The sequence below is a fragment of the Pipra filicauda genome, unplaced genomic scaffold (assembly GCF_003945595.2).
Source record: "Pipra filicauda isolate LSUMZ 115617 unplaced genomic scaffold, ASM394559v2 scaffold100_size2392355_pilon, whole genome shotgun sequence".
Classification (NCBI taxonomy): Eukaryota; Metazoa; Chordata; class Aves; order Passeriformes; family Pipridae; genus Pipra; species Pipra filicauda.
In genome coordinates, this window is record NW_024103441.1 from 1,598,707 (window position 1) to 1,623,325 (window position 24,619).

At 45.0% G+C, this 24,619-nt stretch overlaps 1 protein-coding gene across 3 annotated transcripts in view; it reads right to left on the reverse strand.

Annotated features, from left to right (window-relative positions):
- Positions 1-24,619, reverse strand: part of MAPKAP1 (MAPK associated protein 1) — an 88,539-nt gene that overhangs the window by 25,774 nt on the left and 38,146 nt on the right. For all 3 annotated transcript variants that reach the window (XM_039383645.1, XM_027741341.2, XM_027741342.2), the window contains exons 6-7: positions 20,988-21,164; positions 13,256-13,365 (exon numbers count right to left, since the gene is read on the reverse strand). In XM_039383645.1, coding sequence (XP_039239579.1) covers positions 13,256-13,365; positions 20,988-21,164 — 287 coding nt within the window. The remainder of the gene's footprint in view (positions 1-13,255; positions 13,366-20,987; positions 21,165-24,619) is intronic.

The window sequence follows — 24,619 nt, forward strand, 5'->3', positions numbered from 1 at the left end:
CTGATTCCAGCAGCTGGATCCACTCCAAAGAACAGCATCACCTATGTCAGCAACACTCCTCATGCTGCTGAACCCTGTGGAGAGCCAACAGGGATCACACCCTCCAAATCACCCTGCCAGCGGCAAAGGATGATTTTTATCTGGAGCAGTTTGAGAATTCCATGATCAGGTAAATTATTTTATCCAGTTTGTGTCAAGCCTGTGTTAACTCTGCTAATAAAGCAGGGAACTAGAGCTCTGGAGAGGAAACAGGTCAACCTGCCTTCTGGATAACTCTTTGAAAACAGAAAATACTAAGAAATTAATAAGAAAAGTGTAAATGGCTTTTAAGAGAGTATCTACTCTTCAATAATGCTTTAAATATCTGTCCACATTTACATGACCCCTGCTTCCCAACAGATGAAGAATGTTAGGCTGACTCTGTGGAGGAGTTTTACTACCAGGCTTCTCTCACAGGTTCAAAGGATGTCTCTGTAGTAGGAACATTGGATAATTTAATGGTCTCCCACTGGAATCCTGCTCTGTGAATTTCAACAAAATTTCAAGTGGCAATACCAAAGCTGGATTTTATGGATTTCTGTAATCTCATGCAAACGCTCTATGCAGTTGCAAGATAAACCTTTAAAATCCTAGCATAGATGGTCCTGGCCAGGGATCCAAGCCAAGCTCTCCCACTGATGGCAGCTCCCAGTGCTCCCTGTTTAACCACTGACACCACAGATTCTGTCCACAGATACCCACCGTGCTTGGCTATTTCAAGATACTCCTTTAAAGAGAGGAATGTTTACCAGGAATTAAAACCAAGGAAGCAGCTGCCAACACCCACAGCTTCCCTGTGCACACACAAAGGTGCCGGGAAGAATCCCACCATATAATCAAATTAAGTGTCTCCCTTACAGGAGGGAATGGCCACCCGCATACCAACAAACCAATTCTGTTGCCATTTAAGCTGCAAAGCCTTCAGAAAGGGCTTTTGAAAGCACGACCCATCAGTTCTAATTTTTAAAACTTATCCTTTCAGTCAAGACTAGAAAAAGGCCCATTCCAACTTTTATCTCCACTACAAAGTGCTGTTATCTTGGGCTGTTGTCAGGAGCTCTCTCTCTCTTTCTGCTGACAAGCAGAGACGAGAGAGATAAGATTGGGAACGAATCTCACTTCTCTGAGTAAATAAATAATCAATACTCATCTAAATGTAAATGAGAAAGTATCCCCCTCTGATAACAGGGCTCTTATCAAACAGCCAATTTTCTGCAGACATTTGGCCTCAACCAAATCACCATCATTCAGCCCCAGCCTAATGGCTAAAAATCGTAACTAAATTGAACCGATCACCAGAGATCAACTAAGTTCAGCCATGGCTACTACGGGTTCAAATGTTTGGAATGCAATTTTTCCCCCATTAACTTTCAATAGCAATGAAGAATGCCACGGTCAGGGGTGAATCTGCACAATAAACAACACTAACACTCCAACGGGGAACCAGGCTTTAAACAAAACCCCAACCAAACCCCTCTCCATCTCCAAACTAGTTATTAGGGTGAACTAAGGATTAAAAAAAGAATATTTCATGTTTGTGGACTTGTCAGGCCTAAACTAAACAGATCAGTATCAACAAAAACCCCAGCTGGCTTAAAACTGAGCCTATATACCCGAGTTTATTGCACTGTGTGAGGAAAAGAATCCCCTTTTGTTCCACAGAGCCATTGCCAGCCCGACGTTTCGGGGGAGCAGCTCCTGTCTAAGAACAGGATAAAACCCTCCCAATTCACCAGCCCCAGCCCTTGCACTCCACAGACACCTCTTGTACCCCGCTGTGCCTTTTCCACACTAGGAAAGCCCTTTCCTCCTCAGCACCTGCTCCTTGTTTCACATATCTGATTCACTTTCACATTCATCCCTTTCTGTATCTCTTTACTTCTGTATTATCTTTTTTGAGATAAAATATTGCAAATGAGATGTGGTCACACTGGGATTTATGGACTGGCATAGTGATATTGGTTTGTTCCCCATTCCTTTCCTAATTCCTGAAGTTCCATTTGTCATTCTGACCTGGAGCTGAAGTGTTCAGAGGAACTACTCAGGATACTCAGGATACTTTTCCTGACTGATGGAAGGTAATTAGAGCCCGTGATTCTACACACATAGTTACAGTTGCTTTTCACCATGTATATTATTTTGCACTCATTGACACTGAATTCCCTCTCTCATTTTATTGTCCTGTCACTCAGCACTGTGGATACCTCTGCAGTGCTTCACAGACAGCTTTTATTTGCACTATTCTTACCTCTTTTGTATCAACAGCACATTTTGTCACATCAGCATTCACATCCTTTCCATGCCCCACAATAACAAACAATGCAGGTTCCACCAGTTCCACTGGAGCTCCACCAGTAACCTAGTTACTAATCACCCAGGGCCATTATTCCTATTCTTTGTTTCCTGTCTTTTAATCAATTATTAATCCACGGGAAGATCCTCCTTCTCATCCTGTGACAGCTTAATTGCTTTATGAGCCTCTGTCAAATCTTTTTTGGAAATCTAAGCCTGCCATGGAAAACCCAACCATCCTATTCAGATGGTCTCTGGCTTCTCCCAGCCTGCTCACAGCATTGGAGCCTGACCTGCTCTGCCAAAGCCATGCCCATGTCTGGCCCCTGGATATTGCATTTGTCCACACGTCATCCAGTAATTCTACTCTTTGCTATGGGTTTGTGTTGCAGTTTCACAGTTTGTCTGGTGAGGAAGCCCAGACAAACCACTCTCTCCTTGGATGCCTTCAACAAACCCCTGTCAGCACCCAGACCTGAGAGCAGCAGGTGTGAGCAACGTGTTATGCACTGTACTGGGGGTGTACACACTGTACTGGGGGTGTACACACTGTACTGAGGGTGTACACACTGTACTGAGGGTGTACACACTGGACTGGTGGTGTACATACACACTGTACTGAGGGTGTACACACTGTACTGAGGGTGTACACACTGTACTGGTGGTGTACACACTGGACTGGGGGTGTACACACTGGACTGAGGGTGTACACACTGGACTGGTGGTGTACATACACACTGTACTGAGGGTGTACACACTGGACTGAGGGTGTACACACTGTACTGAGGGTGTACACACTGGACTGGTGGTGTACACACTGTACTGAGGGTGTACACACTGGACTGAGGGTGTACACACTGTACTGAGGGTGTATACACTGTACTGATGGTGTACACACTGGACTGGTGGTGTACACACTGGACTGGTGGTGTACACACTGGACTGAGGGTGTACACACTGGACTGGTGGTGTACACACTGGACTGGTGGTGTACACACTGTACTGAGGGTGTACACACTGGACTGGTGGTGTACACACTGGACTGGTGGTGTACACACTGGACTGGTGGTGCAGCACCTCATACCTGACCTCTGCCATGGCCCAGGCACTGCTGCTGCTCACAGGGTTTGCTGCAACCACCAAATCCCAGAACAGTCCACCTTGGGAGGGTCCTTAAAGCTGCCATGGGCAGGGACACCTTCCACTAGCCCAGGTGGCTCCAAGCCCCATCCAACCCGGCCTTGGACACTTCCAGGGATCCAGGGGCAGCCACAGCTTCTCTGGGCGAAGGAAATAACAGAGGAAAAATGCGAAGTGTGGACAGTCAGGCAGCCATGGCTGAACAGCCACAGCGCTGATGCCGGGCAGGAGGGAACAAGGAGAGGAGAAGTGAGCTGTGCCTCGGCTCTGTCCACGGGCAGAACACAGACAGGAGAGCAGTCAAAAGAAAACTGTTGCTAAACACTTAACGTTGATGTCTGTGGGACTTTCCTTTTCCAAGTCCCTCCTTTCACAAGGATTTGTGATTTATTGCCTCGCTGCTCCATCCCTGGGCTTTGAAAGCACGATTCTGCACGAGTTTAAACTATATTTATATTTATTTTTTTGTTATCGCTTTTTTTATTATTGCTATAGAAAATATTTGCTGGAAATATGTTGCAGCTATTACAAGGTCATAAAAAAGAGGAGATTTATGTATTTCTATCATTTCAAATAGTCTGTCAGAAAGTATCAGTCGTGCTAAGTGTAAGACTGCTGGATTCCAGCGTTCCCTCTGCCAGCACATGGGCAGCAGATGGAGGAACTAAAATAGCTCAGTGTGGAGGCTCCTTGGGTGCTGGCTGGGAGGAGGGAAACCGAGGCAATGCCTCGTCCTCCCAGGGAGGCTTGGGGGAACCCCAGCTCCCAGTCAGTGCTGGACACGGCCCCTGGCCCAGGACCATAAACCAAAAGGGCTGAGGGAGGAGCAGGATCAACCCACTGTGGAGAGCAGACAAAGTGGGAACAGAGAGAGGGCTCAGGCCTCCTTCTGTGGGATTTTTCTTAGAACATGACAGAAGGGGCAGGATTCCATTGTGTGCTTGGCAATGACAATAAAACAACAGAAAATATGTAAACAGTGAGAGAGGAACTGGCTGCAGAGCAGAATGTTTACATCTCCAATCCTGCTGCTGTGAGGACATCTTAAATCTGTTTATCTGCTAAAAACCCCCAAAGCCCCTCAACACCTCTGAAGTGGAATAAAGATTTTATCATTACCAATGCAAATACTGGTTAATAAATAAAGATATTTAAATAGTGAAAACAAACTTTTAACATCACACACAAGCACAAGAGGGTTTTTTCAGTCCAATCTGGTTTTCCTTAACTTGCACTGTTGTGACATTACTGAATTTTACACACAGTTATCTGCTGCTCTCCATAGAAATACAGATGGTTTTTGTAGAAATAAACAGTCATTTATATGAAACAATTGTAAAATAGTTTATGGAAACCAGTGGTGTAATGCATTCAAATAAATGCCAGGCCCGGCTGATGGAGAGCCAAGGTGTTAAATCACACTGCTCAGGAATTCAGCTGTGGGAAACAGATAGTAAATCCAGAGTGACAGAATTTCCAGTGATGGCAAAGGTTTCTGACATCTAGTCCAGTACACAAAAACTACAGCAGTTCAAACCTATTTTACTTAACACTACCTTGACAGCCAGTGAAATTAAAGAATTTAGTCAAAAGCCCCTTAAAAAGAAACAAACACTTCATTTCTGGATTGCTTTTCTGTGGAACAGCAAACGTGCAGCATGGCCAGCAGCAAACCAGGCTGTGCATAGCACCAACAGAAGAATTTTATTTAATTGCCACGTTAGCAATTAACTACGCATTAGCTATATGTAGCTGTAAATAAAGCTGAGAGGAGACAAAATCATCATGTGGTAAAGCACCTACAGCAGAAACACAACACAGAGATTTTGTTTTAACTCCCAGCTCTGGGAGGGGAGGCAGAGGGCAGTGAATGCTCCCACGCCCTGGCCATGGGCACCTGCAACGGGCCCCAACAGGGCCATCCTGGGGCTCAGCCTCGGGTGGGCATTCAGGACACATCAGCACGAGGCCTCTCCTCACTGCCTGGGTTATCAAGTGACAAAGGTGCTTTTCCCTGGCCAAGGACAGATCTGCAGCTCAGGGCAGCACAGCCACCCAGACGAGGCACTTGAGGGTTCACAAAATCCAAGCAGTGCCCATAAAGATGCCAGGTACCAGCACAGGCTCCGTTCATCACCGTGGATGAAACAAACACAAAAGTCTGTCACCCAAACACTGAGCTGCACAATTTAAAATATCACATAAATTACAGCATTACTACCAATCCAGAAGAACCAATAACTGTACGATTTCAATACCAACAGCTCCAAAATAGACTTTGTTCAATGTTTCACTTTTGTTTCGGAGGCCAGGCATGAAAAATTCCCCTCACCCATCCAGGCTGATGTCCAGCCCCCCAGCAGCCCAAAGCATGGGCTAACGAGCCGTTGCTATTCTGAACAACTATTCAAACTTTATTCCCATGCACACCAACACCCCTGACCCCGGCACGCCCGGGTCTGCTCAGCGTCAGCAGCCTGGGGAGAACGGGCTTGTGGAATAAATCATCCCCACTGCAGAGCAGAGCTGGAGTTTGGAGGCAGAAGGAAACCATTCCCAGCTCTCTCCACTCCAAGGGGCTCACCCTGCACATCCATCCTGCTGCGGGAATTATCCCACAAAAACGAGCCGTGAGCAACCCTTCCCTTCCCAGAGGAATGGCCAGCAGTGAGCACAGAGCCAAGCCCAGCTCTGGGACTCCTGGGCACAGGGTGCTGAGTGTGGACATGGGGGGCCCGACCTGGAGGAACCAGGCAGCTCCTGACCCCCACGGCACCGCGGAGTGGGGAGGAGGCAGGAGCAACGGGGCTGTGCCTTCCACTCACACCTGGGCAGGGACCTGAGCAAGGATCTGCAAATACTGGTGTTCTCTTTAATGTAAATCCTGCTGATATAAACAGCTTAGTGCAAGGAAATCCAGGATTGTTGAAGTATTTCCAGGTAAAGCCATTCATAACTGGGGCACCAGGCTCCACAGGGATGCTGTAATGATCCAAAACAAAGCACTTGGAGCCAGAGAAACTCACAACTACCATTAAGCAGAAAAGCATGCATGTGAACACAAGGAAATACAAATTAATTGGCTTTTCACTGTCACAGATGCTGGGGCTTCCATCCCGGAAAGAGTCAGAGCCAACATATGCATCGCCTACTCGAACATATTTACTTTTAAATTTAAACTCCTCAGTTACCATCACTCCATGACAGTATCAAAATTTAATGACAGTTTATCCTAACTGTAGTTTATCTCTTAAAAATGCTTTAATCACAGGGCTGTGTTTTTACATAGTTTCTTTTATCTTCTTAATTCTCCTTTTTAAAATTTATGAATAAATACATATATGTGCAATCAAAATACACACACATCTCCCTTCCCAGACATTTCTTTTTGTCCCATTCCCCTTCCAACAAGACGGGATGAAGAAGGAAAACCCCAGCGAGACCCATGGCTCCTCCAGAAACTATTTTGGAACAGTTTAAGTCATGAAATTTGACATTAGAAGTGGTGCTGACCCTGACACGTCAGAAGGTGAATTTTCAGACACAGCTCAGGTCCCTCCTCCCCGGCTGCTCCCCCAGCAAAGATGAGCCCTAAGCAGAACTCCTCATCTGAGAGTCCAAGTTCTGAGGGATAACTTAAACTCTGGGTGAACAAATCTTAACCACAGGAATAATCAAGCCCCACAAACCCTGGGTCTGTAACAGCCTGTGCTCCCAGGAACCTTTCCCTGGTCTTGGCAGCTGTAATTCCTCTGATTCTGGTCTAGAGACTAAAATATGATACGGAGACTGATTTTTATGTCCTATTCCTGTTTCTTGAAACTTTCTCTTTCCTTATTATCCAGCTTCCTGTGGCAGTGGGATAATACACTTAAACAGACCAGGAAGATTATTTTAGACTATTTTTGGTCACTTTACACATTTTAAAGAATGCAAAAAGCAATGGTTGACAGCTGTTAGGAACTTGAATGTTATTGCAAAGCAGCTGTTTTCATTTATAGAAAAAGTATTAGTCTTTCTCCAAACTCACAGAACACTGAGCTAATAACTCTCCCTCTAACCTACGGAAAATACAGGTCACGTCTGTGCAATGTTGGCAGAAGGTTTTGTTTATAACAATTAAACTTGTAGAGCATTTTGTTCTTAAAAGGACTGAGCCTTTCTGGTCCGGGGATGTTTGCAGTTGGAGGCAGCTATTAAATAATAATCAGTAGCATGTTCACCCTGCAAAGAATTTCTACCTAAAATCAGACATGATTAATCAGTTGAGACTTCTCTGTTCACAAGAAATTTCAGATGAAGAGAGGCTGACACGGACCAGGAACAGGCAGGATTATTCCAACATTTCAGCATTTTATGTTCAGTTTTGTCTCTCATCTCCTTCTAAGAACATTTGGTTTTTATATAATGACATAGATGCTTAATTTGTTTGAAAACAAAGCCTCTGCACACATTCTCTCTGCATTCTTATTTTCTTTACATTAGTATTTATAGTCCATTCAGTTGAGCTCTGGAGGAGAAGGCAACTGGCATCCCAGGGAATGTGTTTGTTGAAGAGCAGCGGGAATGAGACAGCTCACAGGCAGGGAGATAACTTCCAAGTGTACACATAGTTCCTGCACATATTTAATTTGAGAATCACCATGGCATCAAGACACATGAGGTATCAAGGATGAAGTCATCATCTCTCTTATGTTCTTAATATCGTAATCCATGCAAACATATTTTATAGGGAATGCTGAATGCAGGCTTCAGTGCAGACATAAAAAGCCTGATAAGATCTCCTTGCCTGCTGCACCCCGTGGGCTGCTGTCAGCCCCAGCCTCAGCTGAGCCGTGGGATGGGAGCACAGGGCTTTGTGTTCCACCTGGGAAACACTGTGCCTTCCCTGGGCCAACTGAGCCTTCCCTGGGCCAACTCAGCCCTCCCAAAAAGCAGGATTTAAAATGCACATCTACCACAAACCAAATCCCTTATGTGTTAATGGGGGTGTTAATACACCTGAGTGTTGGTGAAAGTAAGACCACCAGATTCATTGCCCAGGAAAATCATTTCCCAATAAAGCAAATCAAGTTCTAGGGATAATGGTGTTTCACAGTTCTGCAACATGATCTGTACAACCCACAAAACTTCCTCTGCCAAGCCCGAGGCTGGGATTTTTAAGCATGCCTAACAGCTACTTGCTCCAGGACTTATTGAGACTGTAACTAATCTCTGGGGAGCAGAATTATATCAAATACTAAAACACCCAGATCTCACTTCTAGAACAGCTTTTCAGGACTTGGTTATTACAGCTGCCCAAAATCCAGACAGCACCGTATCCGACATTTTCACTGATGAATTCCGGGAGAGCGGGAAGTTCTTACGCTCCCCATCTCCAGCAGGTGACTCTCCTTCTGCAGATCTGCCACACTGAGGAGAGATTTTACATTTACACTACTGGCTGCTGGAGTGCTCAGAGCAGCTGTCTCCAGGAGATGCAGGCACAGCAGGATTATACACAACAATCCTTGAACTACCTGTGGACACCGGGGTTCTCCAGGGGCTGATATCCCAGCACCTCAGCACTGCCAGGCCCATGCCAAGCCCAGCCAGGTCCCTGCAGCACTGATGGAGCTTCCAGTTCTCCTCCCACAGTCCTGCCCACCGTGGCTGGGGCACTGCTCTGTCCTCAGGCACCTTCTCTCTCATTCAGGCTATTTTCAGAAAACCCTCTCACACAAGTGATTCCTGAGCCCCCTTCATGGTGGTCCATCCCAGATTAGACCAGTCTCCTCTAGGAGCTCATCCCACAACCAGGAGTGTTTTATTTCCAGCCATGCCATAAAATATGCCTGTGCAATACACACTGCTGAGCAGGCAATAGGTTAAACAAATTGATGATAAAGTATTCGACTTCGTTAGTTTTCATTACCATAAGAAAACATCAATTACATTTTCTATTTTATGAGTGTACACAGGGGAATCCATTACAGTAAGCGAGAGGTTATATGACTCTTTCTGCTGCCTCTTTCCTCAGCAAAAAGAACAGTTTGTTTTTAAAGCCAGTGACACCAGCCCAGAGGAAGGCAAGGCACACCGGCATATCTGCATAGACAGCTCCTATCCTGATTTATCCAGCCTGGCTCCAACTAATTAAACATCTGCCTCAACGATTTCCTCTGCAGATTTATCTTCTCCAGTATGCAGCACTAACTGGTTGTTAGAGGATTTTCCCTAACTTGCAGCCATTCCCATGTACTTCTCCCAGTTGGTTATTTGGGAGCACGGCAGGAGATGATCCAGCATTCCCATTAACCTCCCACGGCTGCCTGTGGTGGGATGGGTCACCAGGCTCCCACAGCCCTGCTTCAGGACCACCACATCCTCTGGGAAAGGACTCGGGGCCATGGCTCTCTCAGCTACAAAACATCCAGGTTATTTCACCACCCACGTTTCCCCTTGACTGACTCAAAAATTATTATTTAAAAATGGCCAGAGTTCATATGTCAAAAGCCTTGAGACACTAAGAAAGGAAAATTGCAAGGAACGTGGAATAGTTTGAACGGTTTGCAATAATTCTATCTAAACAGAGCTAGGCACAGTCAGAATATTGCTTCCATTTTTTCAGGTGCCTTTCTATGAAGCAAAGGTTGTATCCCACTTCTGTCTCCTACTAACCTGTATCTTCCTGCAACAAATAATCTTTACTGGCTGAATAAAGTATTTAGGTGAAACTAATCTAATGTTTTAGCCCTGGTCATGCTGAACAAACCCTTCCTAACTGTACAACAGGAATTCCTCAAATTCTTCCTCACCCAAAATAGCCAACCTAGGTTTGCACTTTCCTATCAACTTAGGACCAGTTTGAAAAATGTCCTGTAAGTCAGTGGTGAAAACAGGTCAGAAAGCAACTGCTTCTACCAGTGCCTGAAAACAGCACAAGCTGTAACAATAATACATTAATTTGTCCTGGGAGGGCTGGTCTGGAGGCCCATTGAAAACAGGCAGAAAAGCTCATGGGCATTTCAGCTTTATTTAACTATTCCAAAAACTTTAAATAAACACGTTCAGTCTATTTTTGGTAACGACTTTTTAAAAATCAGAACAATCAGCTTTAAAGGAAGCATTGCTGAGTGAGGAGAAATGCTTCTCCTAAATTATGTCTTATCTTTTATTCAGAACTTTGACATCCTAATCCACTGCTTAATAATGACCTGAACCACCCTGGCACAGGCCCGTGCTGTGCTAATGGTCTGATCTGCAATTCCATTTATCCCTGCATCTCCCAGTGAAAGTGAGAGGCACATCCTCTCCAATTACAAAGAATCTGGTGGTAGATGAGGAACAATGACAAAATCTTTTCCTACTCCTGCTCCAGTCTCTCTGTGTGCACGGTGGTGGCATCCTGGGTTCTCCCTGCCCTCAGCCCAGCAGCATTCCCAGCTCAGGGCAGATGGGGCCTGCCTGGATCCAGAGGGCTGTGTGGGCAGGACCCCTCTGTGCACACAGCTGCAAGTGCTGCTGCTTTTAAGATGACAGTAAGATCCTCCTTAGCCCCCCTGCCCCCCAAGCCTGATAAATCACACTTGTGAGTAAGGGAAGTAATGGAGAATAAGGGAAGTTTTGGATAAGGGAAGACAATTCTAATAAAAATTTCTGATTTACCAATTTAACACACAAATACCTGATCTGAGGAGGCCCTTCAGCCACGTGCCAGTATCACAGGGCAGTTCCAATAACACATCATGAGTGCTCACCAGCAGTTAAATTTATGAAACTCAGTAATTTGGGAATTCTAGCAAGAGCCTTCCCAGAGTGAGCATTCTGCTCACAGTGACCCCAGTGCATGGACCTTCCAGCTGCAAGTCGGAATTCTGGTTGGGTCTGGACACAGGTGTAACCAAAACCTGCAAACACCAACTATTCCAAAAATCCAATCACGTGTTCCCACGGAAATATGCCTGTAAGTAACCAAGTGGTTTGTAGTTGTGACTTCCACTGTGGCTATAACCCCAGCAGGGGTGCTGGTCATATTTCAAAGAGGTGAGATGTCACATGGATAATTTATAAAAAGTAAATTTAAATGATTTCTTATATAATTAACCCCTGCAGCTGACACACACATGCCTACATACTCTGTTCCTGCAAAGGGTTCTGAGCAGGAGGGCCAAGGCAGCAGAAGTGACTGTATTAGCTGAAGGAACAAATGCCAGGTCCATTCCTTTGCTAAACCACTGAGCAAAAGTAACAAAATTAAAGCAGAAACAAATTTCAAATGGATAAAGAGTAAAACATCTGTTACACGAAGGGAGGAAGCAGTTTAAAGACTGAGCTAAGTGAATCCTTTAGCGACCTCCCTTCAGGGAAGGGAAATCTGACCCCAGGAAATAAATAAAAGTCACCCAAAAAGTGAACAAAAGAGGTGTTCGAAAAAACCCCACCACCATTCATCGCCGCTAACGACTTGTTCATTATGAGTGATGATGGATAAAGACTTCTCACGCTGAGATGAAATCAAGATTTATATGCATTGTTTCCTCTCCCAACTTGTGGGAAGATCATCATCATTTAATTCTATCTCTGCGGCCAGTGATGGGCATCCAGAGAGCTGGTTATCACACGGCGCAGTCAGCTGGCAAGGGCCGGGACGTGCCGCTGGCACATCTGGACGGCGGCGCCGCAGCCGAGGGTGAGCGATGGCTCCTGGCCACCCTCCAAATTGCTGCAGACTGGCGGGGCTCCTCTCCACCCCCACCAGCACTGCTCCTCTCAACCCCCCCCTTTTTTTTTTTTACGAGAATCAGATTTTCATTGCTCCATTCAATTGCTCTTCTCTGCCATTTTTTACAGCTCTTATCGTTCCCTTGGAATATGGCCTTGAGACAGCTCATCCGTGTCCTTCACTGTGTTATCTCTTCTAACTTTTATTAAAACTTCAGCTCTCATCTGAAGATAGCTAATTAAATCCATGACAGATTATACACGCGTTTAAAAACTGCACTGAACTACTTTTTCTAAAGAGAACAGGGTTTATTTTCTTTTCCCATAGTTAAAACTGAGGGTGTATAAGGAGGTTTCATTCATTTACAAAGACAAGATCCTTATCTTTCCCCACTATATAGATGGGTTTATATTAAAGTTCCTTTGTTGCGTGACAAGACTTGGTGCAATTTCTCTCAGTAATTATTTCTTGTTGCTAGAAGGATCTCTCAGCCTTATACTTTTGAAATATATACACTAACATATATGTGAATGCACATCTACCCCCAGAAAAGAATTGCTCTAAAACAGAATTGCAAGCACTGTACATTTTCTTTTTTTAAATCCTGATATACCTTAACTGTAACAGCACTACTCGGACAACATTGCAGAAAGTAAATTTTTCTTTTTCTCTACAAGTAACGACAAATCCTTGAAATTATTTAAAATCATACTAAGCATCATTTTCTTACATAAATTAAAAGTATATATACAAACTCTACCATGGGCTGGACTCACTGTACTTCCACCCATCATCCCAAATTACCATGAGCTGGACTTGAATGCAAATGGCTTTGTTATTATAAATAAATATTTGCAGGAATGGATATACTGCTCTGCAGCAAACATTATGCAGCTCCTGCACTGTCAGCTTTGTGCCAGCATTGAGAACACAAACCTGTGCACAGAACTGCTGTGAGTGGGGCTGGGACACAACCCCCCCCCCAAAACCTGTGCAGCATTCACAACAATTAAAAAGAGATATAAAATATGCTCGTGGAGAAAACACCTTGCCCTCTAGAAAATACGATAAACAACCCACCTGAGCCTCTCTGTGATCCCTTCCTTCTCTTTAAGGCCTTTTGTAAGATATCCTTCATGGTGACCTTCATACTGTCCACCTGAATAAGTGAGAATCCATGAGCAGCATTTCTGCAAGACAGATGCACATGCAGTTTTACAAAACAATCATCACCGGCAGCTCCCGCAGTCCTCGTTAGCTTCAAGCAAAGCACTCGTTAGCACACGGTTAACGAAGATGGGCTGGAAAGGGAAGTTAAAAGAAGAAACTGAGCAAACTCCCTTAGCAAGGCAAAGACAAAACCAGAGAAAATAGATTGCGACTCGAGGGGTGCGTGGATTTTCCTAATTTATTGTTATTTTTAATCACTTTGTGTTCAGCATCAGAGAGAAAGATGAGCCAATGTACCTGGGGGGCTCCTCAGCCCCTCAGTACGTGTCTGTGGAGTGTTTTACAGCACATAACACAGCAGCAGTTTGCAGTGGCATTTTCATCCGCGTCCCACACGTAACAAACCATTAGGGAGAAGTGGCAGAACAACCCTCAGTGAGGTGACAGCAGCTTTGCAGCACTATCAAGGTATTATTTCAATGCATTATTTTAAACCTAAGTAAGGGGCTTTCTTTGGACACATTTTTGTGAATACAATGGCACAAAATCTCCCATAAAGGTCCACGGCAGTGGGTCCTTGTCCTGGCCATTGCCCGTGGGAGAGGCCACACAGGGGGAAGGACTGCAAAGAGCACAGGGATGGCTGTGGGGGTACTGCTGCCAAACACTGAGAGGGCACCACTGGGGAAGCAGAGAAGATGACAACGTAATAGAAGAGACACTGGATGAGCATGTCAGTGAATTTTGCCCCTTAGCCCTCGCAGTCAGTCTCGGCTCGTGTCAGTAGATGTCACTGCAGACAGTTCCAGGGAAATCCGAGAGCTGAAGGCTCCCACTGGAGAGACTGTTCTGCATGGAAAAAAATGGTTTGCAAAGCTATTTGGGCAGGAGGAGGAGCTTTGTATCTGGCAACCAGGAATTTTAATCAGGGAGCAGAGCTCTATATGAACATCACAGCTGGAATATTTTTAAAAGCAACTGGCAGTCAAAAGCAATCCAAGCAACACAAGTATATCCTGAAAAACAAGCCCACATTACTACATGTCACTTTGAGACACAAATTCTGGGACTAGAGGTTGGAGGTCAGGTCACATCAGATGTGGCACCCCCAGCCCACGCTGGGATGGACAGATGATAACTCTGAGCCCTCAGCACACGCCGAGAGCGCTCGGAGCCGCTCAGGGGGCCTGACACTGGGGCCAGGAACCCCCTGCCTGGGCACGTGCTGGCCACAGCTCACTGTCCTGCAGCCACTCATGCTCTGGGGGCCATCAGCCCAGCCCAGCTCTGAGGCCCACAGAGATGTCCCCCATCCCTGGTGTACAATGTCGTTTCCCTCTCCTCGGTTGTGCATTGGTCTCATCTGAATTTCATTTTCAATTCCCTTTGTTCCTGGCAAAATGAAACTGCCTAAAAGCCCCAAATTTATGTTCTCCAGACCATTTATTATTTATAACTCTATCTTACTCGTCTTCAAACCAAATATTCCCAACCTTTTAATGCACCTACTTTCCCTCTGTTCCTGCCCTGTGTTCCGTGCAGCAGGAGCAGAACTGAGCCCGTTGCTCCACAGGAGGAGGGAGTGACACTGCTGTCCTGGAACAGCCCCAGGGCACAGGGCCTCCAACCAACACTGTGCAGTGAGCAGAGACCTTCCCAAGCCCTTCACTGAGGAGCAACTCTCCCCTGAAGCTGCCATGGAGCCCCACGATGTGCACGAGCACCACACAACACCCATCCTTCGCCCAGCAGTGCCATGGCTGATCCCTCGCTCCCCAAAGGCCTCACAGCTCCAGTCCCAACTGACCTGCTGAGTGAGGTTCAGTGGATTTTCAAAAGTGAAAAACCTCGTCTACAATTATAATTACAAAAAGGAAACTAAACTACCTCTGCACTTCAAGCAACACAATGCTTGTCAGTGAAGTTCTACAAGAAAAGCCCTGCACACTGGACTGGGCCATCCCAACAGCTGGTGCCTCCAGGTAATTCATACAGTGCTCTGCAACACTGACAGCAAGTTTCCAGAGAACTCCAACCAAAACACAGGGAAATAAATTAAAATACTGCAGGGGAAAAAGAAACAGCAAAGGCAAAGGAAGTCCTCCAAAACCTGCTATGGCCAAAACAACAGTCACAATTTTCTCCTTAGCACACAACGCTTTTCAACATTTTTTGCCCCAAACAGAGCAGGCACTGCAGCCCCCACCCCGGAGCAGCCCGGGTTCCTCCCAGGCACAGAGCTTCCAACGGCAGAGAGCCCCAGCTCAGGGCCACTCATGGACTGGGAACATCCTGAAAATGGAAGATTCCCTTTCAGTTCCTGACACTTCAGCTGCTAAAGAGCAGAGGCTGCTGTGATCTGCTCGTGTTCCGGGCCATCCCAGCTCGGCTGATTCTTTCCATTGAGCAGCTGGCCTGAGAACTGTCAGACTGATTTCCCTGACACTCCATTACTAACCCCTGCCTGAGCCAGGGCCATTCTTTGCCTCAGAAGCTGGATCTCATCCCAGAACAATCTTTAAAAGTTTATTTTACTGATCAAAGCAAAATAAGAAACGCTCTGTGTTTTACTATATTTAGTGTGGGATCCGTAAGCGAACCCTTGGCAGGAGCAGTGAAGCTCAGAGCGCACCCGCTTTGGTGAACTCTTGGCTATTTGCTCTGGAGCAGAGCCAGAGGGTCCCAAACCTGTCCCAGTTTAGCCACTCGACTCTCCCTTCCCCTGCCCTGGCTCGCTCAGCACTGGTTTCCCTCTCACAGTGCACCAAGGAACATCAATTCAACATTTCAGCACTCAGCAAACCCACACATCTGAGCCGAGGGTGGATTTAAGCCCAGACCAAAGAGCTCCTGCCGTCATCCTGGGGCCAGGCCAGCGTGTCAGAGCACGCTTCCTGTGCTCAGAGAAGCAGCCCCACAGAACCACAGAACAGTTGGGTTTGGAAGGGACCTCTGGACATTATCCAGTCCAACCCCCTGAAGCAGATGACACAGGTGGGTTTTGAATGTCTCCAGAGAGGGAGACTCCACACCCTCCCTGGGCAGCTGTTCCAGTGCTCTGCCACCCTCCATGGAAAGAAGTTCTTCCTCATGTTGAGGTGGAACTTGTTGTGGTTTAGTTTCTGGCCACTGTTCCTTGTCCTGTCGCTGGACACACCATCAGGGTGTCCCAGAGCCACGCTCTGCACCAGGTTGTCTGGAACACCACTGATCCACCACACCCTCCACTGTGTGACCAGAGCACAGGAAGCTCTGCTGGAGAAACACGCACCAACCTCACCTTTCCACACCCCGGTGCACTGCACTGACCATGGGCATGGACTGTCCTCACTCAGCCCAGTCCCAGCATATCCTTAATTGCAATTACAAACAACCTGTTTTACCTCACTCTGCTAAGGTGTGATACCTTTATTTTAAGTGAACACACTGAAAACAGGACAGACAAGCAGATGCTGGTCAATCAATTAAAAGTGCTGCTGGCAAATTGGAAGCCAAAGAAATTCCTTAGCTTGTATTTTCTGTCATTTTGCAAAAACATACCTGGGTGACAAGGTTAAATCAAGCAAAGGAAATCCCTGGCACTTATCATCCACAGGCATTACTGATAAATTGTGCAGTGGAGGAATAAAGGATTACCTTCTGTATTTTTTCATTACACTTTTCTTTTGTTACAGAATACATAAATCCATTGTGGCACAATGTAATATGTATCATCGTGCTACACCTGTGGACGTTTCATAACGGCTGCCATGTCTGTGCAGTCAGGAATGATAAGTGAACCACCCGTGAATGTTAATGATAGTGATCATTCTGCAGTAACTTGGCTTTCCATCTTCTTTTACAGCCTCGGCGCCGGAGCCAGGGTGGCAAGGTTCAGGAGAGGGAGAAGGAAACAGCAGCAGAGGCAGGAGCTGACGCTGGGCTCCGCTGGGGGCACGGAGCTGAGGTGCCATGGGAACAGGCAGGGTCCCTCCACGGGCTCCATTCGTACCACAGAATGAAACAACCAACACTGGAAGGACAAAAGGTTTCTGTTCTGAACGAGAAACGAACTTTTCCAAAAGCTCCTTTCCGATCTGGAGCGATTTTTAAAATTGTTGGTTGGTTAGATTTTTTTTTTTAATGCAGAAGTGGAATTTATTTTCCAGAAGTGGAATTTATAGCACTTAAAGCTCACTGCAAAACCAGCTGGCATGGCTGGAAGTGCCCGGGAGTGACTAATAATGATTTCCACTTGATAGCACAAAGTCAGAGTTAAGACTAAAAATCCCAGCTGACGCAATAGACTTAACTTAAGCTGGGTAATTTTTAAGATAAAGTGCACAGTGATAGGAATCAGAACTATGCCAGCCATAATTTTTCTTCTGAGCCTAAATGATCTGCTTTTGTGCATCTCAGGTTGGTCTTGGATAGCTCTGTGCACTACTGAGTTTAACTGGCTGCATTTTGACACCACTGTAACTGTCCTTAGACCTCTGACAAGTCATTTGACCCCTTTCTTGGGGTCCCACCCCTCCCTCTCCACTCTCCTGGAAGCCACCTTCTTAACTTTGGCATCTACACTAACTATCTTAAATTTGCATTCCATGAATATTCTAAACTGTACTTTGGAGATTACCCACCCCCCTGTAACAAACTGGGAAGAGGCCTTTTGGGGAGTGCTTCTGTAGTCCAAGGAAAAACACATTTCAGAGCTTTGAGCTGAATTTGTAAATGAACATTTTAAAAAGGTTTCAAATCTTAAACTATTGGGTATGGCAGGGGTGCTGCTTTGAAAATTTGTATATAATAGTCAAAGCAATTTAAGCATAATATCAAAACAGAAAAAAAGTGCTACAGAGCAGAGGATCTGCATGCCAAATTTGCTCTGTGTGCCAACTGGCAGCTGAGCCACAGCTCCTCGAAACACCACTAGACTGAGTATGTCAAGTCGCAATAATAAAATTTCCAAGGGAAAAAGCCCTAATGATGGTACAGATTTATTTTATGCCTTTCAGGTATGACCTCACCATCTCAAGAAGTCCATATTTCCATGGATGTGGTGCTTTGTTTGCCTCCTCCTGACAAACGCCCTCGCCATCAGAGCAGGCTGTGCGCGAGCAGCGCGTCTGACATTGCACACAGCTCTGCTTTCCACAGCAGCCACCTTCCAAAAACACAACTCGCTAGACTAATGGGCAGGGAGAAGCCAGAATGACTGCCCTCCGTCTTCTCCTTGTGTAACTTTGCCAGAGTCCTTGGAACTTGCCAAATTCGGTCATGCCTGCTTAGCTTGCTCGACTGATTGTGCCAGAAAAGAAAATAAGACACAGATGTATTTGAGCTCTTTGAGATGCCAGTAAGAGCGACAGCTAATGGCTTCATTTCGACCCTCCCCTACCAGCTGGGCACAGGTGGGGGGATAATGAGGTCCCTCTCCCTAATCAAACTCAATTATTTACTACTCTGTACAGCCACAAAGACATTCACATCCAGCTCTGAATATAAACTGCACTGTGGGCTACTTCCAGCCACTGCCTCTGGGTATTTATAACTAACTCAAGTGGCTCAGAGTTTGCCTTGGCAGGAATTGAAGTGTATAAAGTTCTGCAAACTGTTTCTGCTCAAACATGTCCTGCTGAAACGGGGTCCCTGGCGGGGTTCCACCGCTGTCAGCTCGGCAACCGCACAACCTCTGAACGTCCGTCCAACACGGGACAGGGAGAGCGGAGATGAAACACGGCTCCAGCATGGAGCTTCTCACAGGCATCAGCATCCTTCAGCAGTGACCCCATATTAATAAACATCACAGGTCACAGGGCTGACATGGCAGCAGCTGAAATACTTCAGCATGAGAAGGAAAAAAAGAGATGCGAAATACAAAATCCCAATTACGTGCACCAGTAGGGTGACAGGGGAGCAAGAAGACATAGAAATTGCAAAAAATCCCTACCAAAATAAGACAGTATGCACATTTAAACTCCCACAGATAACCTTTTGATCAAGAGAAGATCAAGTAATTCTCCATTCTAGGTGACACATTAAAAATCCTAATTTCAACCTATTTACACAGGAAGCAAAAGTAAATTCAAATTAACAGGAACAACCAAACTGACCCTTTTGGAAGAGTACTGCTTATGATGCAGTTGTCCTATTTCTCCTCAGCAGCACCTCCCAGGCTATATGAAAGCTCCTCACATCAGCACAAATGATAGTAAACCAAAAGATTTTGCATTTCTTTTGTAGGATCTGCAGTTGGACTTTAATCCTGCTCCAAGCTCCAGTCAGAGCACTGCTGGCCAGGCCAGGATGCCATCAGGGCTCTGGGCTCACACAGGAATGTTGGTTCCATCTCCCCTGAGCCAGTCTCCAAACCCTGAGCCCACATGTGCTCCCTGCATTGAATTCCAGTCCCAATTCAGGGGGTGACTGCGACCCCCAGACCAAAATGGCCCCCAGTGCTCCTGGGGAGGCTGCTGTGCTTCCTCCCTGCACCCCCTCCTCCCCACTGCCTCGACCTTCAGTAACTTACTGGAAGCAGCTGTAGTATTAAGAAATCTAGGTGTTGTCCAATAACCAGGAAAACTCTATTAGCATTTTCATTTTGAGAGCTCCAAATATGAAATATTTTTCCCAAGTAAGAAGTGGTTTATGCTCCTGGTATTTTGTTACAGTAATTAAGGCCTTCTGATGGCTTAGAAGATTTTTCAGTCACAAGTAAAGAAAAATAAAAGTGATCAAGCACAGTATGTATCCCTACTTCACTGATAAGAACAGGGCAAATTCTTCTTGAGCTACAAGCCAGACAGTTCAAGTCTCAGGGGTGGATGGGGTCTTCCTCAACAAAATTCTTTTGGACTTTGAAGAGGAATCTCCAGTCCTATTCCAACTGGCATGCTTGGTTACTGCTCATTTCTCTCCTCAACTACTGCATTGTTATTAAGCCACTCAGCAACTATTTGTTCCAAAATCACTTGCTTTTTTAGTCCACTAACCAGTCTGAAAATACAAATTCACTACTTTGTCTATTGGGCTTTGAAAGAAGAATTTGAAATCTCCTGTGTGGAAAACCAAACACCATGAATACACCTTTTTTTTCCTGTTAAAATTCAATACACTTTTCCAAAATAATTAAAAGTCCCTTGCAAGATCAGTTCTTAATGTCTGTTGAAAAGGGCTCTGGATATCCAACATGAATGACTTTGTAATTTAAACTCTCTGAAGCTGTTACATCTTTTCCAGCCTAAATGCTCTATGATTCTATACACATTATTTCATTTATTATTCAGAACAGATTTTTCATAAATAAGCAGCATGGCTGGAGCAAAATGAAGATTACGAACTCAGATATTGTGCAAATTCCAAATATTTTCTAGTGGGAGCGCAACAGCTCAATGTTCTCCACCGATCACATGCAGAGGGGCTGATTTTCTTCTCTGCTGTTTCAGACCCCCTGTGCTGGTCTCACCAGAGCCACGTTTGATTTTCCACCTGCCTGGTGACAGAGCCCGGAGCGGGGCATCACCTGTGGAGCTGGGCATCGCCTGCAGAGCACCCCCAACAGGCAGCCCCCGAATTTTGGTAACCCCAGGTGAGGGAAGGCAGAGCAGCCCCAGGCTGGAGGTGCCCCGGGGCAGAGCAGTCCCAGCCCGTCCCCACTCACATGCGCACGAAGAGCGACTGCTTGGCCGCCAGCCCGGGCGACGAGTACTTCTCCACCAGCGCCAGGGTGCTGAACCCAAACTTGTGGATGGGCTCGTTGGAATCCAAGGGGGGGAAATCCGTGTCGACCTCCCCGTCGTCCTCGGCGATGTGCAGGCAATAGGCATTGACGTTGTCACTGCAACACACACGGAGCAGGGTCAGTGAGGACCCCGGCCCAGGGCAGCCCCCGACCACCACACACTGGGGCAGAGGCACCTGCACGGGAGGAACACCCTGCACAGACACTGAGGACACCCATAGAACATGGCCCAAAAGCCCCAACGTATCTTGCTGCCATTATAGCAAAAGTAGTCAGCCTTCATCATTAACTGCACTACAAGCAAGACCTGACAGTGATTAAAATACACTAAAGTCCATAAAAGTTTCATGACTTCATAAAGCTGGGAGTCATATTTCTCCATTTGTTAAAATTTATTTATTTATATGTTGACTACATTTCAGAACTAAAGGTGAACAAACAGTCTGTGATTTTTCACAGATCAAACAACTGTGAAAGTTTAGGGTCTGTAGGCTGGAAAGGCAGAGAGTGCTCTCAGGCAGGTAAACAGGGTCATGAACTATTGGAAAAGTAAAGTATCTGTCCAGCCCAGCAGCAATGATTAGCAGAAAAGTTACCTTTTCTAAGTGTCTAAGAAGTCCAGTCACTAAAGGCAGCTAAGAATTAATAAAGACCAACAAGCAGGACTAACTAACACAGAAAGTTGTAACAGATACAGTGTGGGAAATAAAGAGTTGAGCCTCTTTCTTTACACAGATGAAAAGCCCACAGGGAAACAACTATCCATAGCTACCAAACAGGTATTAATCATAATTTCCTAACATTGAAATCTATTTCAACTGTCACTTCAATTTAAATTATTGACCCAAAAATAAGTATTCTTTCTAACTGTAAACTTGCCAGCACTCAGGCCTTTCCCCAGCCATGCAGAAGAGCTGGGGGTGCACGTGGCAGTGCATTTCTAAACTCTGCTGTTTAAATTCAGAGTTTTAATTGCATGATTGATGCTTAAATTAATTAATTGTAAAGTGTATGCTAATTGTTTAATTGGTCGCTTGATCTATATAGATCATTTTTTGAATTAAATGAGTTGATTTACAAAGTTTATTGATTGGATGTGACAATGAATTATTTCACTGACTACCTGATTTGCAGTTTTCTCAATTAATTCACAAACCTTTGGTTGCAACTGTGCTTTATTGAGAGTGCTTAGTCCAGGTGATCTATAGGCACCTTGTCATGACTAAGACATTTATTATGGAAAACAGGGAATAATGATGCATTGCTGTTAATGTAAGCTGCAAATTTGCTAACAAAAAGGTATTTCAGCAACATTCATTACTCTGAATTTTGAAAATTCTGAGACACTAGTGAAGAAACTTTCCTGAGCTTCTGGACTGTTATGAAGTCCTGGAACACTGATGCAGAATTAATTTTTAACTTCTAGAGTGCTAAAGAAACTTTTGGAGGAATGGGTAAAAGGCAGTGCTGGGAGAGAATTGGGAAGCACTGGGCTTGGAGCCACAGCCTGGGGCCGTGTGTCTGCACCGTGGCCAGGCTTGTAGGAACAAGCCAAAAAAAAAGGCCACAATAACTCATATACATCAGATTCTACTCTGTAATGGGAAATGCCTGGCATGATTTTTGGATCTTTCTCTTACTCTAGTTAGATTTCTATGAATCATAGAATCAGAGCACAGTTTGAGCTGAAAGGGAACTTCAAGCTCATCTCCTTCCATCCCCTGCCATGGGAGACATTGTCAGTTAAATCCCATAAAATAAAGGGGTTACAAATGTCTTCAATGATGGGCTGGGCTCCTGAACATTAACACAGATATTGTCACAAATGGTTGAAAAACAGAAGTCCAATGGGTAAAACTTCTGCACCTTGAACCTCCATCAGGCTGAGATCAAAGTCAGGAACAAGCTGAGCACAACAACTGAGAGATGCAACAGCATCTAAAAATAGCAACTGTATTTGAATTGTGCATCTCACTATTGATTTCTTCCTAGAAGGAGATTTGGTTTATTTTTTGCAGGCAGAATCATTCCAGCATATCTGTTAGGGGCTGGCAAGAGAAAGGTCCACTGGGTTACAACCCAAGTTCATGTATAAGAGGCCAGGGCCAGGGTTGCTAACACTGTCAGTGGTTCCTTGTATCGAGACTGAATACAGACAAATATAATACAATTATAATAAAAAAGGCAGCCTAATTGAATACAGAATGCTCTCAAAGCTGTCAACTAGTGCTCACTCACTTCAGACTCTTATATCTACCTTTTAGGAAAAAGAATTAAGCAGTAATATATTATTTTCTTAAAGACAGAGGGGTTGTTTTTTTTAATTACAAAGTCTACAATCTCCTCTCTACTCTCACAGTGTCACTAGTAGGTATAGTTGTCACTCCACAGGCATTCTCTGTATGTATTTCAGTGCAGTGCCACAATGATTCCCATTTTGTCTTTTTACACTCTCACCTGACTGAATCAGGAACAAATGGCCAGTGTAGAATGGGCACCCTACACGAGCTCTTTCCTTACTTGGAATATGAGAATTAGGTTATAGTTAAATCAATCCTTGCTCCAGGAGTGGCAGTCAGCAATGCTAAAAAAAGATGATGGAGACATGAGAAATAATTAAGAACCTACAAGAAAACAAACTACTTGGAATCTCAAGGCTCTGCCCCTTAATCTGAGCATTTGTCCCCAGATTCTCCACTGCTGCTGTGTCTAACATGTGCTCTGGGGAACTCACGCCTCCATTATTTATTTTATTCTATCTGCCCTGAATTTGATTACATTGGACAGCCTCCTTGCTCATGATCACTCTTTGACACATCATAACATCTTATCCTTCAAGGCAGACAGTGAAATTCATTTCCTCCCACTGCTGCCTTTAGCTGTGGGCAGTGATGGTTCATGGAACACTCTCCTCATGTTCTGTCTGAGGTGTGCTGTGCTCCTGAAAAATATGTGTGTGTCCAAAGACTGACATTAATGTTGTCTTACTCATTAGAAAATAACCTAATCATACCTAAAGGACACTCTTTTGAACTTAAGATATAATGAACAGAAATTAATAACAGCAAATTAAATGGCACCGTCTATGAATACTTTTATATTTCTTTTCCAGTGTAAAAAAAATAACAGATCAAATCCAAGTGTTTAACCTCAGAAACATCTCATCTGTCTGTTGAGAAGATCTAAGGGAAAACCTATATCCAAAGCAACAATATTCATGAAACTGTTTTCAAGAGGGGCTCTTTCCTGTGTGCCTTGTATCTACGGAACAGAAATCACCAAATCCTGGTGGGAGCTCAAGCAACCTCCCAGTACCTCCCTATCCCTTCACAACTGTGCTACAACAGCAGATAAGACTACTGAGGTCTCAAGTGCTCCTGAAAAATGCTAAAAGAGCAAACTGTAAAACTCAGGACCCACCCCATTCATCCAGTATTCCAGGAACAACAACGAATTGAAATTTGTCTCATATAGAAAAACCCAAACAAAACCATCAACCTCCTTTGCACCAGGGATATCCCTGCAGCAACTGCTTCTGAGAACTCTATAAT